The following is a 15,829-nucleotide window of genomic DNA, read 5'->3' on the forward strand; positions in this document are numbered from 1 at the left end:
GGTGGTGACTCTGAGCCCCAGTCTGCTGTAACAACAAAGCCCGAGTGCCTCCTCCCATCTGAGGGTCCGGCTGGCTGCAGGCGCCACCCACAGGCAGGACCCGCGCATTACAGCCAGACCCCATCATCATCACCACTGGTATTGATTGATTGATTGGAAGTGATAATCTATAATGTCCACCTTTGAGAGTGTGTGCCACGGGTTCTTCAACTCAAGGTCCAATCACTAGTTTTTCTTTTTTTTTTCTCTCCAGAGCTTTCATTTCTCATTTCTCAGAGCTGGAGTTGGTGCGGAGCGTGAGATGTGTAGAGGGTCTCCAAGATGTTAGTTAGTGGACCTTGTTTCTTAGATTGCCTTTTTATGTTGTTTCTTTTGCATCGTGTAGGACAGTTTTGTTGTGTGAGAGTGTGTTGTGTTTTTTTTAATCTATATGTTGGACATGGGACGTGTGTGACCACATATTTCCTCATTGAAGACAATAAAGTTGAACTTGAAATCTTGAGTTATGGTGATGCTGTCAAGCTCACTAAAGGTCAGTCAGGATTTTTTTTTTACGCTCAATCCGAGCGCAGCTGTATTGACTGACAATTCAACAGAATAACATCAGTCCTTTCAGCTTTGACCCCCAGTCCTTTGAAACTGAGGTCATGAATGTAGCCTAAAATGTCTTTAAATTATGACTGAATTAGTGGAAGTGCTTAGGTAGGACTACTCGATAAAAAACTGACCTTTGAGTGTAACACTGATTCAGTGTATAAAATGAACCAGCAGCGACTCTTCTGCCTTAGGAAACTTGTCAAACTTCCCACTTGATAGGACCCTGCTGAATATGTTTTATAATTATTTTGTTGAGTCTGTGTTTACCTTTTCTTTTATCTGTTGGTTTCAATCTCTTAACGTCAAAAACAAAAATGTATTGTCAAGGGTGGTCAACATTAGCAGTAAAATAATTGGCATGGACCAAGAAACCCTGCAGGATACAGTATGTAGGCCTACAACAAAAGGGTTTACAATGAAGTAAAATCCATCCTGTCTGTCAACTCCCATCCATTATATCAACAATTTGAGCTTCTTCCTTCAGGTTTCCTTTTCAGACTTTCACCAATCAAAACCAACATATATAAACAATCTTTTATTCCAACTGCTGTCTCCCTCCTCAACTCTAAGAGGAAGAGGTAGCTTATTGCACAGAGCACATTAGCTATGTTGGTCCTGCAGCAGCACAGTGTGATTAATTTTATTAATTATTTATTGCTTTTTAGACTGTTAACATCTGCGTTTATGTCCATTGTTTGCATCAAGGCAAGGTAAGGCAAGGCAATTTTATCTGCATTGTATAGCCCGTTTTTACAAACAGTTTGTCTCAAAGGGCTTTACATGGCATCACAACAACATCCTCTGTCCTTAGACCCTCACATCGACTGAGGAAAAACTCCATAGAAAACCCTTTTAACAGGGAAAAATTGGAGAAACCTCAGGGTGAGCAACAGAGGACGGATCCCTCACCCAGGACAGACAGACGTGCAATAGATGTTGTTACAGACAAGAAAACAGTTTATAGTTTATGACACCGAATGTGGGAAACATGGAAAGTGTCAGTGTTTTTATCTGTATTGTTGTCATCTGTGTTTTGTGTCTGTTTGTTGTTTTATGCTCCCCCCAAATGAATTGCCCCATTGGGGACAAATACAGTTGTTGAAGATAGATAGATAGATAGATAGATAGATAGATAGATAGATAGATAGATAGATAGATAGATAGATAGATAGATAGATAGATAGATAGATAATTTATTGTCTGCCCCAAGGGTAGCAGAAATTTGTCTTTGACAGGGCTCATCACTTTACATACACTCAATAAAAACACAATAAGGCAATAAAAACATTTACAAAAATAAAAAGCACAATAGCAGCAAGTAATTTTAGGTTGTTAGAGTTCTTCTACTGTTGTAAGTTGAAGTCACTCTGATGTTCATCAACGTTGTGATGGTGGAATTATGGGAAAATGAGTGATCCAACCTCTTTGGCTATTTTACATCTAAATATAAAGCATTCTTCTATTATATATCTGCATTGTGTCAGTGTTGTGTTAGTAATGTATCTGTAATATGTGCCTTTTCATGCCTGCCAGGCCAGCTTCATTACTGAATTACATTGGCTCCCCTGTGGTTATGAACATCAGTAATCAAAACAAGCACGAACCTGTAGTTGTGTTTAATCTCCTCCACTCCTCAGCCTGTGACCCAACCTTGGCTGCTATTAAACCTTCACTTCCAACCCGCAGGAGGCTTAAAACGCTGATCTGCACTCATAAATCACCTGCACGCCCCCGTAGTCTACAATATCTCCTTACACTAGTCTGAATCAGTTAAGTTAACAAAAAAAAAGAAAGAAAGAAAAGCAGCAGTGAGGTCTCAGGTATCAACATGTGTAATACCATCCTACATGAATCTAACAGAGCTTCTGAGGAGAGCAGTGATGGTTGGTCTTTGGTCTACAGGCAGGGCCGTATAGGGGAGAAAGGTGATGATAATTCTGGGGGCCCAATGCCCAGTGGGGCCCACAAAAAACCCCATAGTCTAATCTTTGTATGACTGATTTATTCTGCATAAGACCCTGACTAATACTCATAGCAATGCTGCATTAGCATCAAAACAAAGTAGGCTAAATAAAAAATGATTATACATACGAAGTCTAAGAAAAAAAGTGGAAAAGTCAGGGGCCCACTTTAGGGGCCCAGAATTTCTAGCAACGGCCCTGCATACAGGGTGTAATCTGCATGTGTACCTGTTGCTGTCCTGATGTTGTCCTTGATCTCTCTGCTGATTTGTTGCTGAGAAGAAGAAAAGGAAGAAGAATCTCGCTCTCACTTCTCCAAGTCTGAACCAGCTGTTGCAGCTGAGTCAGTCGAACCACACTCCCATGCAGACCGACTCAGCTAGGGCACAGGGGATTTTCCTCGCTGAGTCAGGTCCATTCTTGGTTCCTTCTTAAAAAAAAAAAAAAAAATCATATCTATTTATTCTCCATCCGGCTTCATCTCCCAGATCCTCACTGAATCAATGCATCTGCAAAGCCTGACACAGCAGAAGACTTTCAGATTTCAGCAGCAGTTTCACCACCAGACTCAGGTCCAGCTTGTGGTGTGTAAAATTAGACGAGCACAGAATTAGTCACAGGCAGCTTCATGGTGAGCGCAGCAGGGAAAGGAGTGGGTAAGATGGCTAATGAGGAGAAAAGAAGATTGGAGCGGATTAGCAGTGACCTGGAAACGGCCGTGTGCTAACAGGCTGCATGCATGCACGCCTCCCAGCGTCAAACATGAAGGTGAGCGGCTGCTGAGCACCGTCTCATGAGAGAAGAGTGATGCAGCAGGTGTCATGTGACGTTTTGAAGACTCAACAAGACCACAGGGACGGAGATCGAGCTGCTGCTGCTGCCGTGACTCCAGTAGAAACCAGTTCAGCTCAGAGCAGCTGCTCAGCGTTGGATCTGTTTGACCCCACAGAGCGAAGCCTGCATGGCCTCTGCACCCACTGACCAGGAGCAGGCTGCACAAAACGCATTAAGTTTTTCTACCTAATTGCATGACGACTACTTAAGGTTTGATTGCCCCCCCAGCTGATGGGGTTAATTAAGGATGTTGCACAGAATCTCTTAACAGACTTAAAATAAGTTGAGTCATTTTTACAGCAGTGCACTGAGATAGAGGGCAAGGCAAGGCAATTTTATTTGTATAGCCCTTTTTTTTTTTTTTTTACAAACAGTTTGTCTCAAATTGCTTTACATAGCATCATAACAACATCCTCTGCCCTTAGACCCTCACATCGACTGAGGAAAAACTCCATAGAAAACCCTTTTAACACGGAAAAAATTGGAGAAACCTCAGGTTGAGCAACAGAGGAACCTGGGATCCCTCAGGCAGACGTGCAATAGATGTTGTATACAGACAAGAAAACAGTTTATAACAGAGAATATGGAAGAGGCAGACATATTTTGTCTCCTTATTGGCTGCAAGGTCTTTAGTGCATTGGATGAACTGACTTTAAGTGATTTAGGTTAAGTCAATATAGCGCAAATTCACAACAGGAAGGATCTCAAAGTACTTTTCCAACAGCGCAAGTAGACCCTCTGAGAGACCTCAACAGAGAAGGCACATGGCAATAGTTGCAGAACCCTCGAGCAGAACCAGAGTCAGGGTGGACATATACATTTGCATTGACACATTGGGTTGGAGAGGCAGAGAGAGACACAACAAATACTGATCTAAAAAAACAAAAACAGAATCTAATAACCCTACTAGTAATTATAGGAAAACTTTGCAGCAGGCATTAGACCGGGTCATACAGCAGAAGGTGGATCACAGTAGCAGATCTGGACTCAACAGCTCTGTAGATGGGAGGACCTGCAGGAGCTAAGAAACTTTTCTCTCAACATTTCAAGCCACCTTTAAGAAAATATATTGGATTGTTTTAAGCACCTGAGGATGTTGAAATGATGCAATGTAAAACCATTTGAGACAAACTGTTTGTAAAAATGGGTAATCCAAATAAAATTGCCTTGCCTTGCCTTTTAATATTAAAGAACCCTTAACTCATATTTGCAGTGTCTGTAGGCCTACTTGTACTTGTTAGTCTTAGTTGTGTTTTTTGTTTTTGGTGTCTTGGATACTTTTCTGTTGCTTTATATTGTCTTGTTCTTGTTTGTTTTTTAGTTTTTGTTTTCTGTCCTCTATGTTACTGCCACCTGATTATTTGTGTCATTTTCTCTTAAAATGAAAAAAAGAAAACAAAAAAAAAGTAAAAAATTAATAACTTAAGTCAGACTTTGCATCTGGGTCCTGTTTAAATTCAGTTCAGCTCAGCCTGCGCCACCACAGTGGTGTATATTCGAGTGCACTGGGTAGCTGTGTGGAGCAGAGATGGAGCAGTGTGACGATCCCTGTGACCCTGTACAGTCACACACAGCAGCTTAATCTCCATGTCCTGACCAGCGACACCGGCCTGAGCGTTCACAGCCGGCTGATGTACAATGAATAACTCGTCATTTTCATTCTTATCTAAACAAATGTGTGTGTGTGTTGAGATAGGACGTGACTCTGCTGAGCTCACAGACAGCTTCACGTCCTGGCAGCAGCTCACAGACATGTCGACAGCCTGCGGATTCCTCGTGGTCGTCCAGGTGTGTGTGGCAGCAGCAGTCAACACAGGTGAGACCTCTGCACTCGATAACGAGCTCTGAAACAGAAACAGAAACAGGTTTAATGTGCAGCGCTTTGATGAAGAATGATACTATCTACTTCATTGTGCTCTGCCAGTATCCATGAAACAGTAAGAACCTTGTTAGTTGTGTTTATTAAGGTGAATGTAAAACATGACTATTGATCATCATCAGGTTACATTAACGGCTGTTTGTTGGTTGCCTTATTGTTTCAGACTGGAGCGTTGTGCAGACTCCTGATGTCAGCAACAGGTGAGACGCTCAGACACAGATCGGCTCTGTGAACATGGTTCAGTGGCTTCAGACGGATACAACACTCGAGATAGAGTCTCATCAAGATAAAACACATGCAAGAGGGAATGCGGTCCCACCGGTCCACACGGACAGATCCGATGGTTGTAATGAAACAGTCCCAACAGATTAGGATCCTCTGAGTCGTCCAACACTGTGGGCACGACATGGGAAACAGCTGTTTAACATTTAAGATGTTAAGATTGTCATTGTGAGCATGTGGAGGAGGATTATGGCCACATGTGAAATTCTGATTTGAGGAATTATTAAGAAAAACAAACTTAATTCTGACTTGAAAGCAAGAATTCAATATGTTAGTTCTTAGCACATTAGCATTTAGCTCAAAGGACAGGAGCTTTTAGCATGGCAAATGTAGGGTTTTTTGTTTATACATAATTTTTAAACTACTGTATTTCCTGTGAGTAATATAATACCTTGTAAAACCAGACCAGTTTAGAGTCTTACAGTTGGATTGTTAATGTTTATCAGTGAGCATTAGACTGATGAGCTCTGTGTGTGAGTGTGAACAAAAACCTAAACAGGCCATAATAGGCTACATAAATATAATAGGCCACATGAAGAAAAACAGCCACAAAGTGTTAGTCCATCCACATAGGTTTGTAGTTGAAGTTATAATCCATGAATATGATCGATAGCCTACACATTATTATTACAAATTGTAGGTGGTACTATGCTACTGATGAAAAAAAAAAGAAAAGTTAATCAGCTTAGCTCCATTTGAAACTTAACATTTTGCTGCTTATGAATAAATTCAAATTCTTAGGGGGAGTCATGATGTAAGACGCTGTTCATGTGTACAGCACATGCTTGCAATAGAGAATATAAGAAACATAACAATGATATAAAAGCAGAACGGTGCGACTCGTCAGTGTTGGACAGGAGCAGATGGTGGTATAAAAAAACATTTCTCTTTTCATGTGCTTATGGCTGAGCTCTTTTTAAGAACTTTAAACTCTTCTATTTTTTTTATTCTTCTTTGCTCTTGCTTTTTTTTGTAAGTATACATTTCATTTTTTTCAGGAAAGGGCTGCATGCATCGACCCGGGGCCGCCTGCGGTGAGGACTATAGCCTCTACATTGGGCGGCCACCTTAACCACTGCGCCACGCACACCCCCTTTGCTTTTGCTTTTAACTCTATGTTAATTTTTTTTAATTTTTAAAAAATTGTTTGTTTTTATGCTGTTTAATGCTGTTCCTTTTAAATCTTTTGACTTTATGTAAAGCACATTGAGTTGCCTTGGTATGAAATGCGCTGTATTTAAAGATGCCTTGCCTTATAATCCTCCCTAGTTCAGTCAGTGTTGGATCCACTGGCTCATTCCTCTCTCCTGTCTCATCTGTTTCCAGGATCCATCTCCAGATGACACCACCGAGGCTCGACCCCTCCCTCGCCGGCGCTGGAGATGCTGAAATCGGTCCAGACGATCCTTGCAGAGACACCAGGTCCAAACAGATGAGGAGTGCGGTCAGCGATGCTGTATGGTTTAAACAACCTTCGAGTCCTGTGTCCGATGATGCCCTGGGTCCTGGGAATCAGACCGGTTGTTTCGGAGGCAGTGGTCTCATCGAGGAGTTCTTACCTGGATTTGGATTCAGCCGTGATGACACACCCGAGACAGAAACGACGACGTCCAGCCATGAGACAATAGTCATTATGGACGAGGACCCTGCTGTGATTGAGTCAGCGACGTCCCTGTACGAACGACGTCCCGAGGTATCAACTCTGCTGAGGTACCAGAAGGGGGCGTTGCGTCTTCTCAGGGGCGGGGGTCTCTCCTCTGCTAGAGGTCACGATGTATTGCTGGTTGGTCACGGCAGCACAGGAACCAATGGGACGGTCCGGCTGAGTGGACGCGGCCCAGAGGAGCTGGTCGGACTGGTGTCGACCTTAAAAGCCGAACACATCTCCGGTCCGATCGGCACCATCGGCCTCATCGGTTGCAACCTCGGAAACGACCAACACTTCGTCCAGCAGCTGCTTCGAGGTCTCCGATCTGCAGGTGTGGAGACCAAGCTGCTGCTATACAGCTCCTTCCTGTCCGTTAGCTCCGATGGACAGATAATGACCAGAACGGATGGAGTCTGGACGTCCAACGACCACAGCAGGAGAATCACCGCCGAACTGGACCAATCAGGAGGGGTGATCGCCAAAGTGGAGATTGGGTCCGCGGGGCAGGAAGTCCCTGGTTATCGAGGAAATGTCTTGTACCTTCAGACACTGGACTGGCCAAGTCACCCGGAGATGTTCGTGCCGATGCAGCTGCGTAAGAAGTACCCGTCTATAGACTGCCTGGAGGGACTGACCTGGAGCCTGTTCTTCGAGGAGAACGAAAGACGACGTGCTCCCGACTACATCCCGTTTCACAGCCAACAGGAGTTGAACCCAGTTTGGCTCACGGAACCGGGACCGAGTGGAGACAACCTCATCTTCAAGCACATTGTGAACATTCAGGATCTACTGGTGGAGATACGATACAACGCCAGGGAGGAGGTGTCGTCCGACCTCTACTACGTTCTCAACGACTGCATCTATAAAGTGCACAAGACGAATCTTAGCGTGAGTCTGGCCGGGAAGTTCATGGCCACCGTGAACCAAGCCGAGGTCGAACAGTTTCGTCACAGTTTCGTCCAGCAGCAGGGCGAGGCCTCCTTGCAGGAACTCAGCGAGGGCCTCAAATCGTCGAAGTTCATCGATTTCTGTCGACAGACCTTCCAGTACCAGGAGTGCAGTTACAACTGCGAGAGATGGGGGCGCTACTTCATGTCCGCCGTGTTTTCAGCTTCTGTTCGTAACTTCAGAACCTTCTCGCTTTTCCTCATGAGCGCCATCGGATGCGAAGTGGGCCGCTCGCGAGGCACCGACAGCCCCCTGTGCACGGCCTTCGTCGACGACCACCCGATGAGCACCGGCGCCGAGCAACCCTGGCCCGACCACCTGCGGCGAGGTTTCTACGGCTGCACTCTCACCAACTATGAAATGGCTGCACAGGACCGACAGATCTGGTTGGATCAAGTCGTCGGGAAGGAAAACGCCCTGTACATCAAATCCAAGCAGATAATGAACGCGGTCGACCATGACGAGCAAACGGAGCTCGACATCTTTGGGAAGGTCAAAGTCATGAATAAGTACGTGTTCTCGTCCTATCTCGAGTTCTTCCGAGGGACACCAGAGGGAAAGAAACTCAAGAGAGGATGCACTCCTTCTCCGCATGAGGACTTAAACCCATGAATGAGAAGCTGTAGTTCATTTTGCCTCATGCTGATAAAACCCTGTAGTCAAATGCTGCCTGGTCCGCTCCACTGCTTCATCATCTTGATAATTAAAAGCAATAAAAAGTAACTTAGTAACCAAATAAAGGCTTAAACAATGAAACAGGCAAGTGTTGGTGATTTCTTTATGTTTATTACATCATTTTTATGGTGTCACAAAGGACAGAATACAGAGAATTACAAAATATAAATACATAGAAAATGCAGAATCACTGAGGATGAAGCATCACTAGTACAAACATATAAAGGGACTATAAAGCACACGGTTGTTTATCTCCAGAAAATGATTAAAAATCCAAACTATAATGTGAGTTTTGTTTTTGCTGATGCATGTAAGGAGACGGGAGATGCTCTGCACTGATGAGAGAGAAGAAAATCCTGCAGTTGGTCAGTTTTGAAGGCACATATCACTTCTGTATCATCACAACACATACATACGCTGCATTAATGGATACAAACTATAGGCTTTTGCATTGACAAGTGGTTAACTAGTGAGATGACCTCTGATATGAAAACATGGATGCCCTGACAGCCTGCTCTTGCTGCTCTTTTTTTTCTAAACAGGTGACTGCTGTTGTACTGTATCACATCCAAAACAAAAAAAAACAAATATGAAACCAAAATTTAGAAATCAAAAATATATTGGATAGCGACTCTGACTGTGATAACGTCCAGCGACCATCAGCACCAGTTAAATTCGGGCAAACAGACCAACACCGAAGCCGTCGGAGTGTGAAGCTGTGTCAGTTTGATGCTGCAGCTGTGTCTTTGTTTTAACTATTACAAGAGAACAGGAACTCATCCACACGTAAACAACTTATTCATGATCAGGCAGATGTTGCGAACAGATGTTAACTGGTTCTGAGTACAAGGGTGATTTGGGTATTGATTTAATTGTAGTTTTTAACCTTTCAGACTACGCGTTGTGGAGTTTAACTGGTGCAGAGGATGCTGGACAGATGCGACAGCAGCGTTCACACCTGTAATGTTTCAGTTCTAAATGTGGAGAGCAGCTCGCTGTGTGCACCTTTGTATTCTGTCCGACACCTGGATAAGGAGAGTGATGTACATACTGTCACCCTGTTTTTCGGGTGGAAAACTCAAGAGCTCGCTGATGATGATGATGACGTGTTGATGGGCCGGTGGGGTTGCCTTGCTCTTCACAGGACCATGCAGCTGCACGGGGAGCTCGTGTTGCTTGCGAGGAGGCCGTGCTGCGTGGTGGCTAGTGACTGGATCAAGGACCAGAAATGCTTGAAAGAGACGCCCTCGCCGTCGCCTACGCCCATCTTCCTCATGATCTCGCCCAGCCCCTGCTCCGAGCCGATCCCCTGAGAGGAACACAACACACGGGAAATGAGCAGGTTGTTCTGCATCGAAGACTCACTTCAGTTCCTGTTGTCAGGATTTATTTTTTAGGAAGTATTTATTTTAGTTAGAGCCAACAGAGGGGAAAACAGTGATGCTACTGAAAAGAGGATGAAGATAGACACAGTCCACCATCACAAGATTTCACACCACTGGCATGATCTTTGGCCTCCCTATATAATCCACATGTACAAGAATGTGATCTAATGCAGAAATACCAAATCTGGACTTTTGCATAGTTTTCTATCTATTTAATTATTTAATCTATTTAATCCTTATTCAGATTTAGCCTTCTATCCTTTTGTATGTCTATAACTAAATCATTTTATTCTCTATTCAGTCCAGGGACAGCAGATGTAAAAAAGCCCTTTGGCTAATTCTGGCATGTTTACATTTGTTAAATTGCTTTATTAATGTGCATTGTCCCTGATTATTAAACCTTTAAATAAATAAAATAAATGTACAATGGGATACGGTATGTGTGGGTGACTAGAAATCTCAGAGAGTACACAAGCTAAATAATATTTTCTTTCTTTTATTGTTGTTTTATCTCTTTTCTATTCTTTTCTATTCTATGTTTTTTTTATGTTCTTATGCTCTTTTTAATGTTCCTTCTTTTAGTGTGAATCAGTTTGAGCTGCAATAATTGTATGAAATGTGCTATACAAATTATAAGTTATTATTATGATTATTATATTAGACACACATCACACATATTTATAATATTCTAGGTCGTAATCCACTCTTTTCCTCAGTCACATCTTGGTCACGTCATACTTCATTTTCAGTAGTATACTCTGCACATAATTGTGTGAACACTATTGTTGTGTGTTTGTGTGACTCTGCTGCCGAGCATGTGTCTGACTGTCTCAGTGTGTTGAAATGTGCTGCCGCGCCCAGCTGCTGCAGTCAGCAGGGGGGGGGTGGGGGGGTGGACGCTTTTACCTTGACCAGGTTGGGCATCTGGGAGGACAGAAGACCTTTGAACTCGTCCGTCTTCAGCGTCGGACCATTGTCGGCTGAAGCAGAGTGGAACTGGGTGACCAGTGTGCTGATGGCCTTCTCCAGATCTGAGTACTGAGGAGAGGACAAGGAAGAGGAGACACATGGTCAGACCTACATGTAAAAACACGTTTCTCTCTAAGTTGGCTGTTCCCCCTGAAGCACTGCCTCCTTAGAGACAACAAATACAGCCATTGGCGAAAAACACACACAAAAAAATACTTTATAATCATAATTTATATTTAATTACTGCCTTCAAAAACAACCCATGTGAGCATTTGCTCGTTTGCTGCCTCTACCTCTGGTCAGCAGGTTATCAGCTGACTCTTGTTTTCAGAGAGACAGCTGTAAAAATACACTCTCCTCTACCTGCTGAGCAGCAGACTGCTCTCTGGTAATCAGAAAGCAGTTGTCTGCTCATAGTGTAGTGAACATGGTGGAGTATTTCAATAAAATAGACAGATATTTTCCTCAGGAGCTGGTGGAGACCAAACACAGAGCTAGAACATAGAGGATACTGGAGATTACCACATGAATGCAACAAGTGTTATTTACATTACAGAACTGATACGTAGGCAGAGGAGATGTGATTCTTTATTCATTGACATAAACAGGATAATTAACAATACAACTGTCTGACATCAAACTGAATCTAAGCAGATATCACATCTGCAGAGTTCAGGCTGAGTGGCTTTCAGTTGCCTGGTTTGGGCTAATTTTATTTTGTTTAGAATAATGTGATTTTGTTTAGGTTAATGTTATTTTGTTTAGTTAATGTAAGCTTGTTCAGGCTAAAGGTCTCTTCTTGTTTAGCGTAATATTTAGTTCAGGGCAACATTTTCTTGTTTTGGCTTTTGTGTTTTGTTGACGATAACATGAATTTTTAGGTTAATTTTTTAACTTATTTGACTCAAATTAGCTTGTTTAGCTTATAGGAGAACAAAAGCGTATTCAGATTAATGGTGTTTTGTTTAAGTTAACATTAATTTGTGGCTAACATTAATTGTTTACAGCCAACATAGAAACAGCTAATAAGATGGAGGTGGGTTGCTCAAAACATTGACTGACAAAATACAAACAACGGCGAACTGACAAAGCTGCGTTCACAGCTCCGCCCGTGTTTTCCCAGACAGTAGTAAGAAGACTGAAGTCATTCAGCTGCAGGCTGTTGGACCAATGACAGGTGAGCACTGTTTAAATAAGGTGTGAACGTGTTTGTTTGTCAAAGTTTATGGGAGCAACATTTACTTGTCCACAGGTGATCCATCTTTTCACCATTCAGATCCCTAGCTCCGCCTTAACAAGTTTAAAACTGTCATGACGATTTATGACAAGTGTCATTTAGTAACTGATGTGCTGTTTTATATTGTAGATCACTAAACAGATCCAAATAGACTTTGTGGTACATTGTTTCAGACCTTTACTGTAAGTGGTCACTGAAGTAGTCAGAAAAATAAAGCTTGAACAATTTGCAGATCAAACGTTGTGCTGACGAAGACCATGAGATATGATCAAAAGCTCTGGTGAGACAGGTTTAATCAAGATTAAGAAATCTCTTTCTGTTTTTCTTTTCTTTTGTCTATTTTTGTTACTGTAGTTAAGTTGTATAGTTGTTCAGGACACAACAACCGAATAAAGTCATCATGAACCTGGTAGCAAACAGGTGCATATCCAAACTTTCAGGTATTAAAGATCAATGTGATGAGTTATGAGTGGTATTTGTGTCTTCTAGCTCCGTGTTTGGTCTCCACCAGCTCCAGAGCGAAAAATCTGGATATTCTTCTAAATGCTCTGTTGATGAAATGAGACTGCAGCTTTAGAAAACTTTAAAGGGAGAGTTCAGGCAGGCTCTGCGACACGCTATCAGCTGTTTGGATCAGCGGCGTGTGGAAGAAGCGGAGTTTAGTTTAGTTTAGTTTTATTATGGATCCCCATTAGTCCTCACCAGTACAGTGATACAGTGCGTCGTGGGGAGCCTGAGTGAGTTGGTTAGTTCCAGACAAATTACCTTTTTTCCGACCAGCTGATGCATTTACTTTATATCGTACTCTTGAACTGGTGTATTATTTTGAGGCGGGACTTCTTGCAGGTGGCAAAAATACGCTGATTAATCGTCCCTCATTCAGTCTACAGTGTATTATTATTATTATACAGTATTGCCTGTGTCTCGGTCCTCGATCCTTTCTACTGCAGATATGATACTTAAAGGCCATTTGTACCTCATACAACCCCACTTCAAAAAAAGCTGAACTATCCCTTTAAATGAAATGTGGCCTGAAACTAAAGCTAAAGACTCAAGGACAGTGTAGAGCAGCAGAGGTGGTCCTGTCCATTAAAAACACAACTATGTTCAACATGAACTAGTTTCCACTGAGGCCATAAGCTGATATTGTGAGTGATATTCAATTTTAATCATGTTAGAATGAACAAATATTAAATGAATAAACCTCCACTGACCAGAGTCCATACTAACTGTCCTGTTTTCTCTGTCCATAGTGATATTTACCGAAGCCCCCTGGTGGCCAACCATCTGACAACAACCACAGAGATACAAGACTTTTCTGGGAAGCCTGTTGTTGTGACATCAGCATCTGGCTTGTTCACTCTGAGCCGTGCCCTTGTGGTGGAAAAGTAAAACAACCGTTTGGCCTCTCCAGCAAAAAACTGTTGCATTTCAGGTTTGATTGCAAAACTTCACTTCACAGTCTCTTCAACAACAGCCCTTCACTCACTCACTCGTGTGTGGATTAGCGCGGCTTTTCCAAGTAACACACTCCGGTCTTTTGCTTCAGTTATTCAATATGCGGACCAACTGCTTTGTCAAAAAAAAAAAAAAAACCACACCCTCTCTGACTGATGCACCACAAGCCGCTGCAGGCCCTCCTCACCTCCACTACAACCCTCCCACAGGGAGCAGAAGTCTGACTGCAGACGAAGCAGAGTTACACCTTATTATACAGTTACACACATATCATGTTGTTTCTGAAACACTGAGTTATCACATAAACGCTTTGATACTTGTTGTTTTGCACATGTAATACCTATTCCACCTTTATTACAGTTGTGGATATTGTACCTCAGGGTGAACAGTTCAGATCAAGTCACAGCCCCAGTAGGCTACCTACCACACCCTGATCCAGCTCTCTGGTCTGAACCTCTACAGTAGCCTACAGCAGGCATGGGCAAACTACGGCCCGTGGACCACATATGGCCCCGTCAGATACTGGTGCAAAATTGTCCAAATTATAGCAAAGACCACAAACTTTGACGCTCTGGTGCAAAAACAAGGGGTGACCAACAACACTGCCCAATGTAAATTGAGTGTCAGTTTTCTTTTATGGCTTTTACATGTCTTTTATATTAGTTCACACCAACTCAATCCATCTGATACCGATCTGGCCTGTCCGTCACATTTGATATCACACAAAAGAGCCAAAAAAGTTTGCCCACACCCCTGATCTAGACTTATAGAGTCTAGTCCTGCATAGTCCCACAAGAGCCGACTGCACAGGGGCCTTGCTGGTCTCTGCAGGACTGTGGTGGACTGGCTGGTCAAGTGGGGAACAGAGGTGGCACTGACAGACCCCAACTCTGAAAAACATGGGTCCAAGCCTGAAGAAGACAACACCAGAAACCCCACCTGAAATGCATAAGTCTCACTGCAGTGTAGAAACACAAACACACACACAGGTGGAGCTCACTTGGCCCCTAGCAAAGGCCCGGAGCCATTGATTATTAGGCTATTATTATTATTATTATTACAGCCACATTAATCAATCCATCAACTACTGCTGTAATAGTGTGATCGGTATTGCTAGTTCCTGGCGGGCTCAGGTGGGGACAGCGGACCTGTAAAGGTGTGTCGGTCGGGGCGGACTGACACAGTAACTGGTTCTCAGGGAGGGGCCGCGCGCCGACCTCAGCGCAGCGGCGGCGGCGGCGGCGGAGGGCCACGCGCAGCTCCCGGTGAAGTCACCACCGCCACCGGCCGCGGTTCACCGGGACCTCTCCGGTTTTAAAGTGTCCACCTCAGAAACAGCCTCTTTTTTTCCCCCCTCAACAAAACAATCTCATTCCGCTCTCCGTGGACAGTCGAGGAAGTTGTTCGGTCTGACGCTGAATCCCTCCGCAGAGAGAAAGAGAGAGAAAAAAGTTTTTCCTCCAGAAAACTTGATGAAACTTTTCCCCCTTTTAAAAAAAAATTAAAAATACTGAACTGGGGTCCAGCTTCAGTCCGGTTCTGTAATAATAAAAGTCCAGTGTTTGTGTGTATGTGTGAATGTGTGTGTGCAGAGAGTCTTACCTGAGGCATGTTGTCGACGACAGTTGGGAGTGTGTATGTGTATGTGTGTGTGTGTTGAAGTTTTCTTCCTGCGTGTCTTCACTGCTGCTGCTGCTGTTGTGTGTCAGTGGAGCAGCGCCTCTGTCACCAGCTGGCACCGCTCCTGGATCCTCCCCCCGCCCGCAGCCCGGAGCGGAGCAGCAGCGGAGCAGCCCACAGCCAGGAACCAGGAACCAGCAGCAGCAGGGAAGAGCCGAGGCTGCAGCACCACTGTCACACACACACTCACACAGCCTACACAATCATATACACACACAATCAAATGTGTAAATGTAAAAAAAAACATTTATATTTCCATGTGCTTATGGCTGAGCT

The 15,829-nt window shown here is 43.5% G+C and overlaps 2 protein-coding genes across 2 annotated transcripts; one reads left to right on the plus strand and one right to left on the minus strand.

Annotated features, from left to right (window-relative positions):
- The first annotated feature begins 3 nt into the window (after window positions 1–3).
- LOC310993311 (uncharacterized protein) lies at window positions 4–8,862 on the plus strand. Its single transcript, XM_083981632.1, has 4 exons — window positions 4–138; window positions 5,089–5,208; window positions 5,435–5,471; window positions 6,880–8,862. Exons 2-4 carry the CDS (start codon window positions 5,145–5,147, stop codon window positions 8,759–8,761), a joined length of 1,983 nt encoding a protein of 660 aa, XP_083837758.1. The 5' UTR covers window positions 4–138; window positions 5,089–5,144; the 3' UTR covers window positions 8,762–8,862.
- A 62-nt stretch (window positions 8,863–8,924) lies between these two features.
- On the minus strand, window positions 8,925–15,614 carry s100v2 (S100 calcium binding protein V2). Its single transcript, XM_083982451.1, has 3 exons — window positions 15,476–15,614; window positions 11,116–11,247; window positions 8,925–10,133 (listed from the first exon to the last, which is right to left on the minus strand). Exons 1-3 carry the CDS (start codon window positions 15,482–15,484, stop codon window positions 9,963–9,965), a joined length of 312 nt encoding a protein of 103 aa, XP_083838577.1. The 5' UTR covers window positions 15,485–15,614; the 3' UTR covers window positions 8,925–9,962.
- Window positions 15,615–15,829: the final 215 nt, after the last annotated feature.

Source organism: Trachurus trachurus (genome assembly GCF_905171665.1).
Source record: "Trachurus trachurus genome assembly, chromosome: 11".
In the NCBI taxonomy this organism is placed as follows: domain Eukaryota; kingdom Metazoa; phylum Chordata; class Actinopteri; order Carangiformes; family Carangidae; genus Trachurus; species Trachurus trachurus.

What these genes read in the sequence shown, in the direction of transcription:
- s100v2 (XM_083982451.1), bottom strand. An exon ending in AGATGCCCAACCTGGTCAAG is followed by an intron (nt 10,134 to 11,115) that starts GTAAAAGCGTCC and finishes TGTTCCTCTCAG; the next exon opens with GGGATCGGCTCGGAGCAGGG.
- LOC310993311 (XM_083981632.1), top strand. Translation starts at nt 5,145, where the DNA reads ATGTCGACAGCCTGCGGATTCCTCGTGGTCGTCCAGGTGTGTGTGGCA. An exon ending in GGCAGCAGCAGTCAACACAG is followed by an intron (nt 5,209 to 5,434) that starts GTGAGACCTCTG and finishes TTATTGTTTCAG; the next exon opens with ACTGGAGCGTTGTGCAGACT. An exon ending in ACTCCTGATGTCAGCAACAG is followed by an intron (nt 5,472 to 6,879) that starts GTGAGACGCTCA and finishes ATCTGTTTCCAG; the next exon opens with GATCCATCTCCAGATGACAC.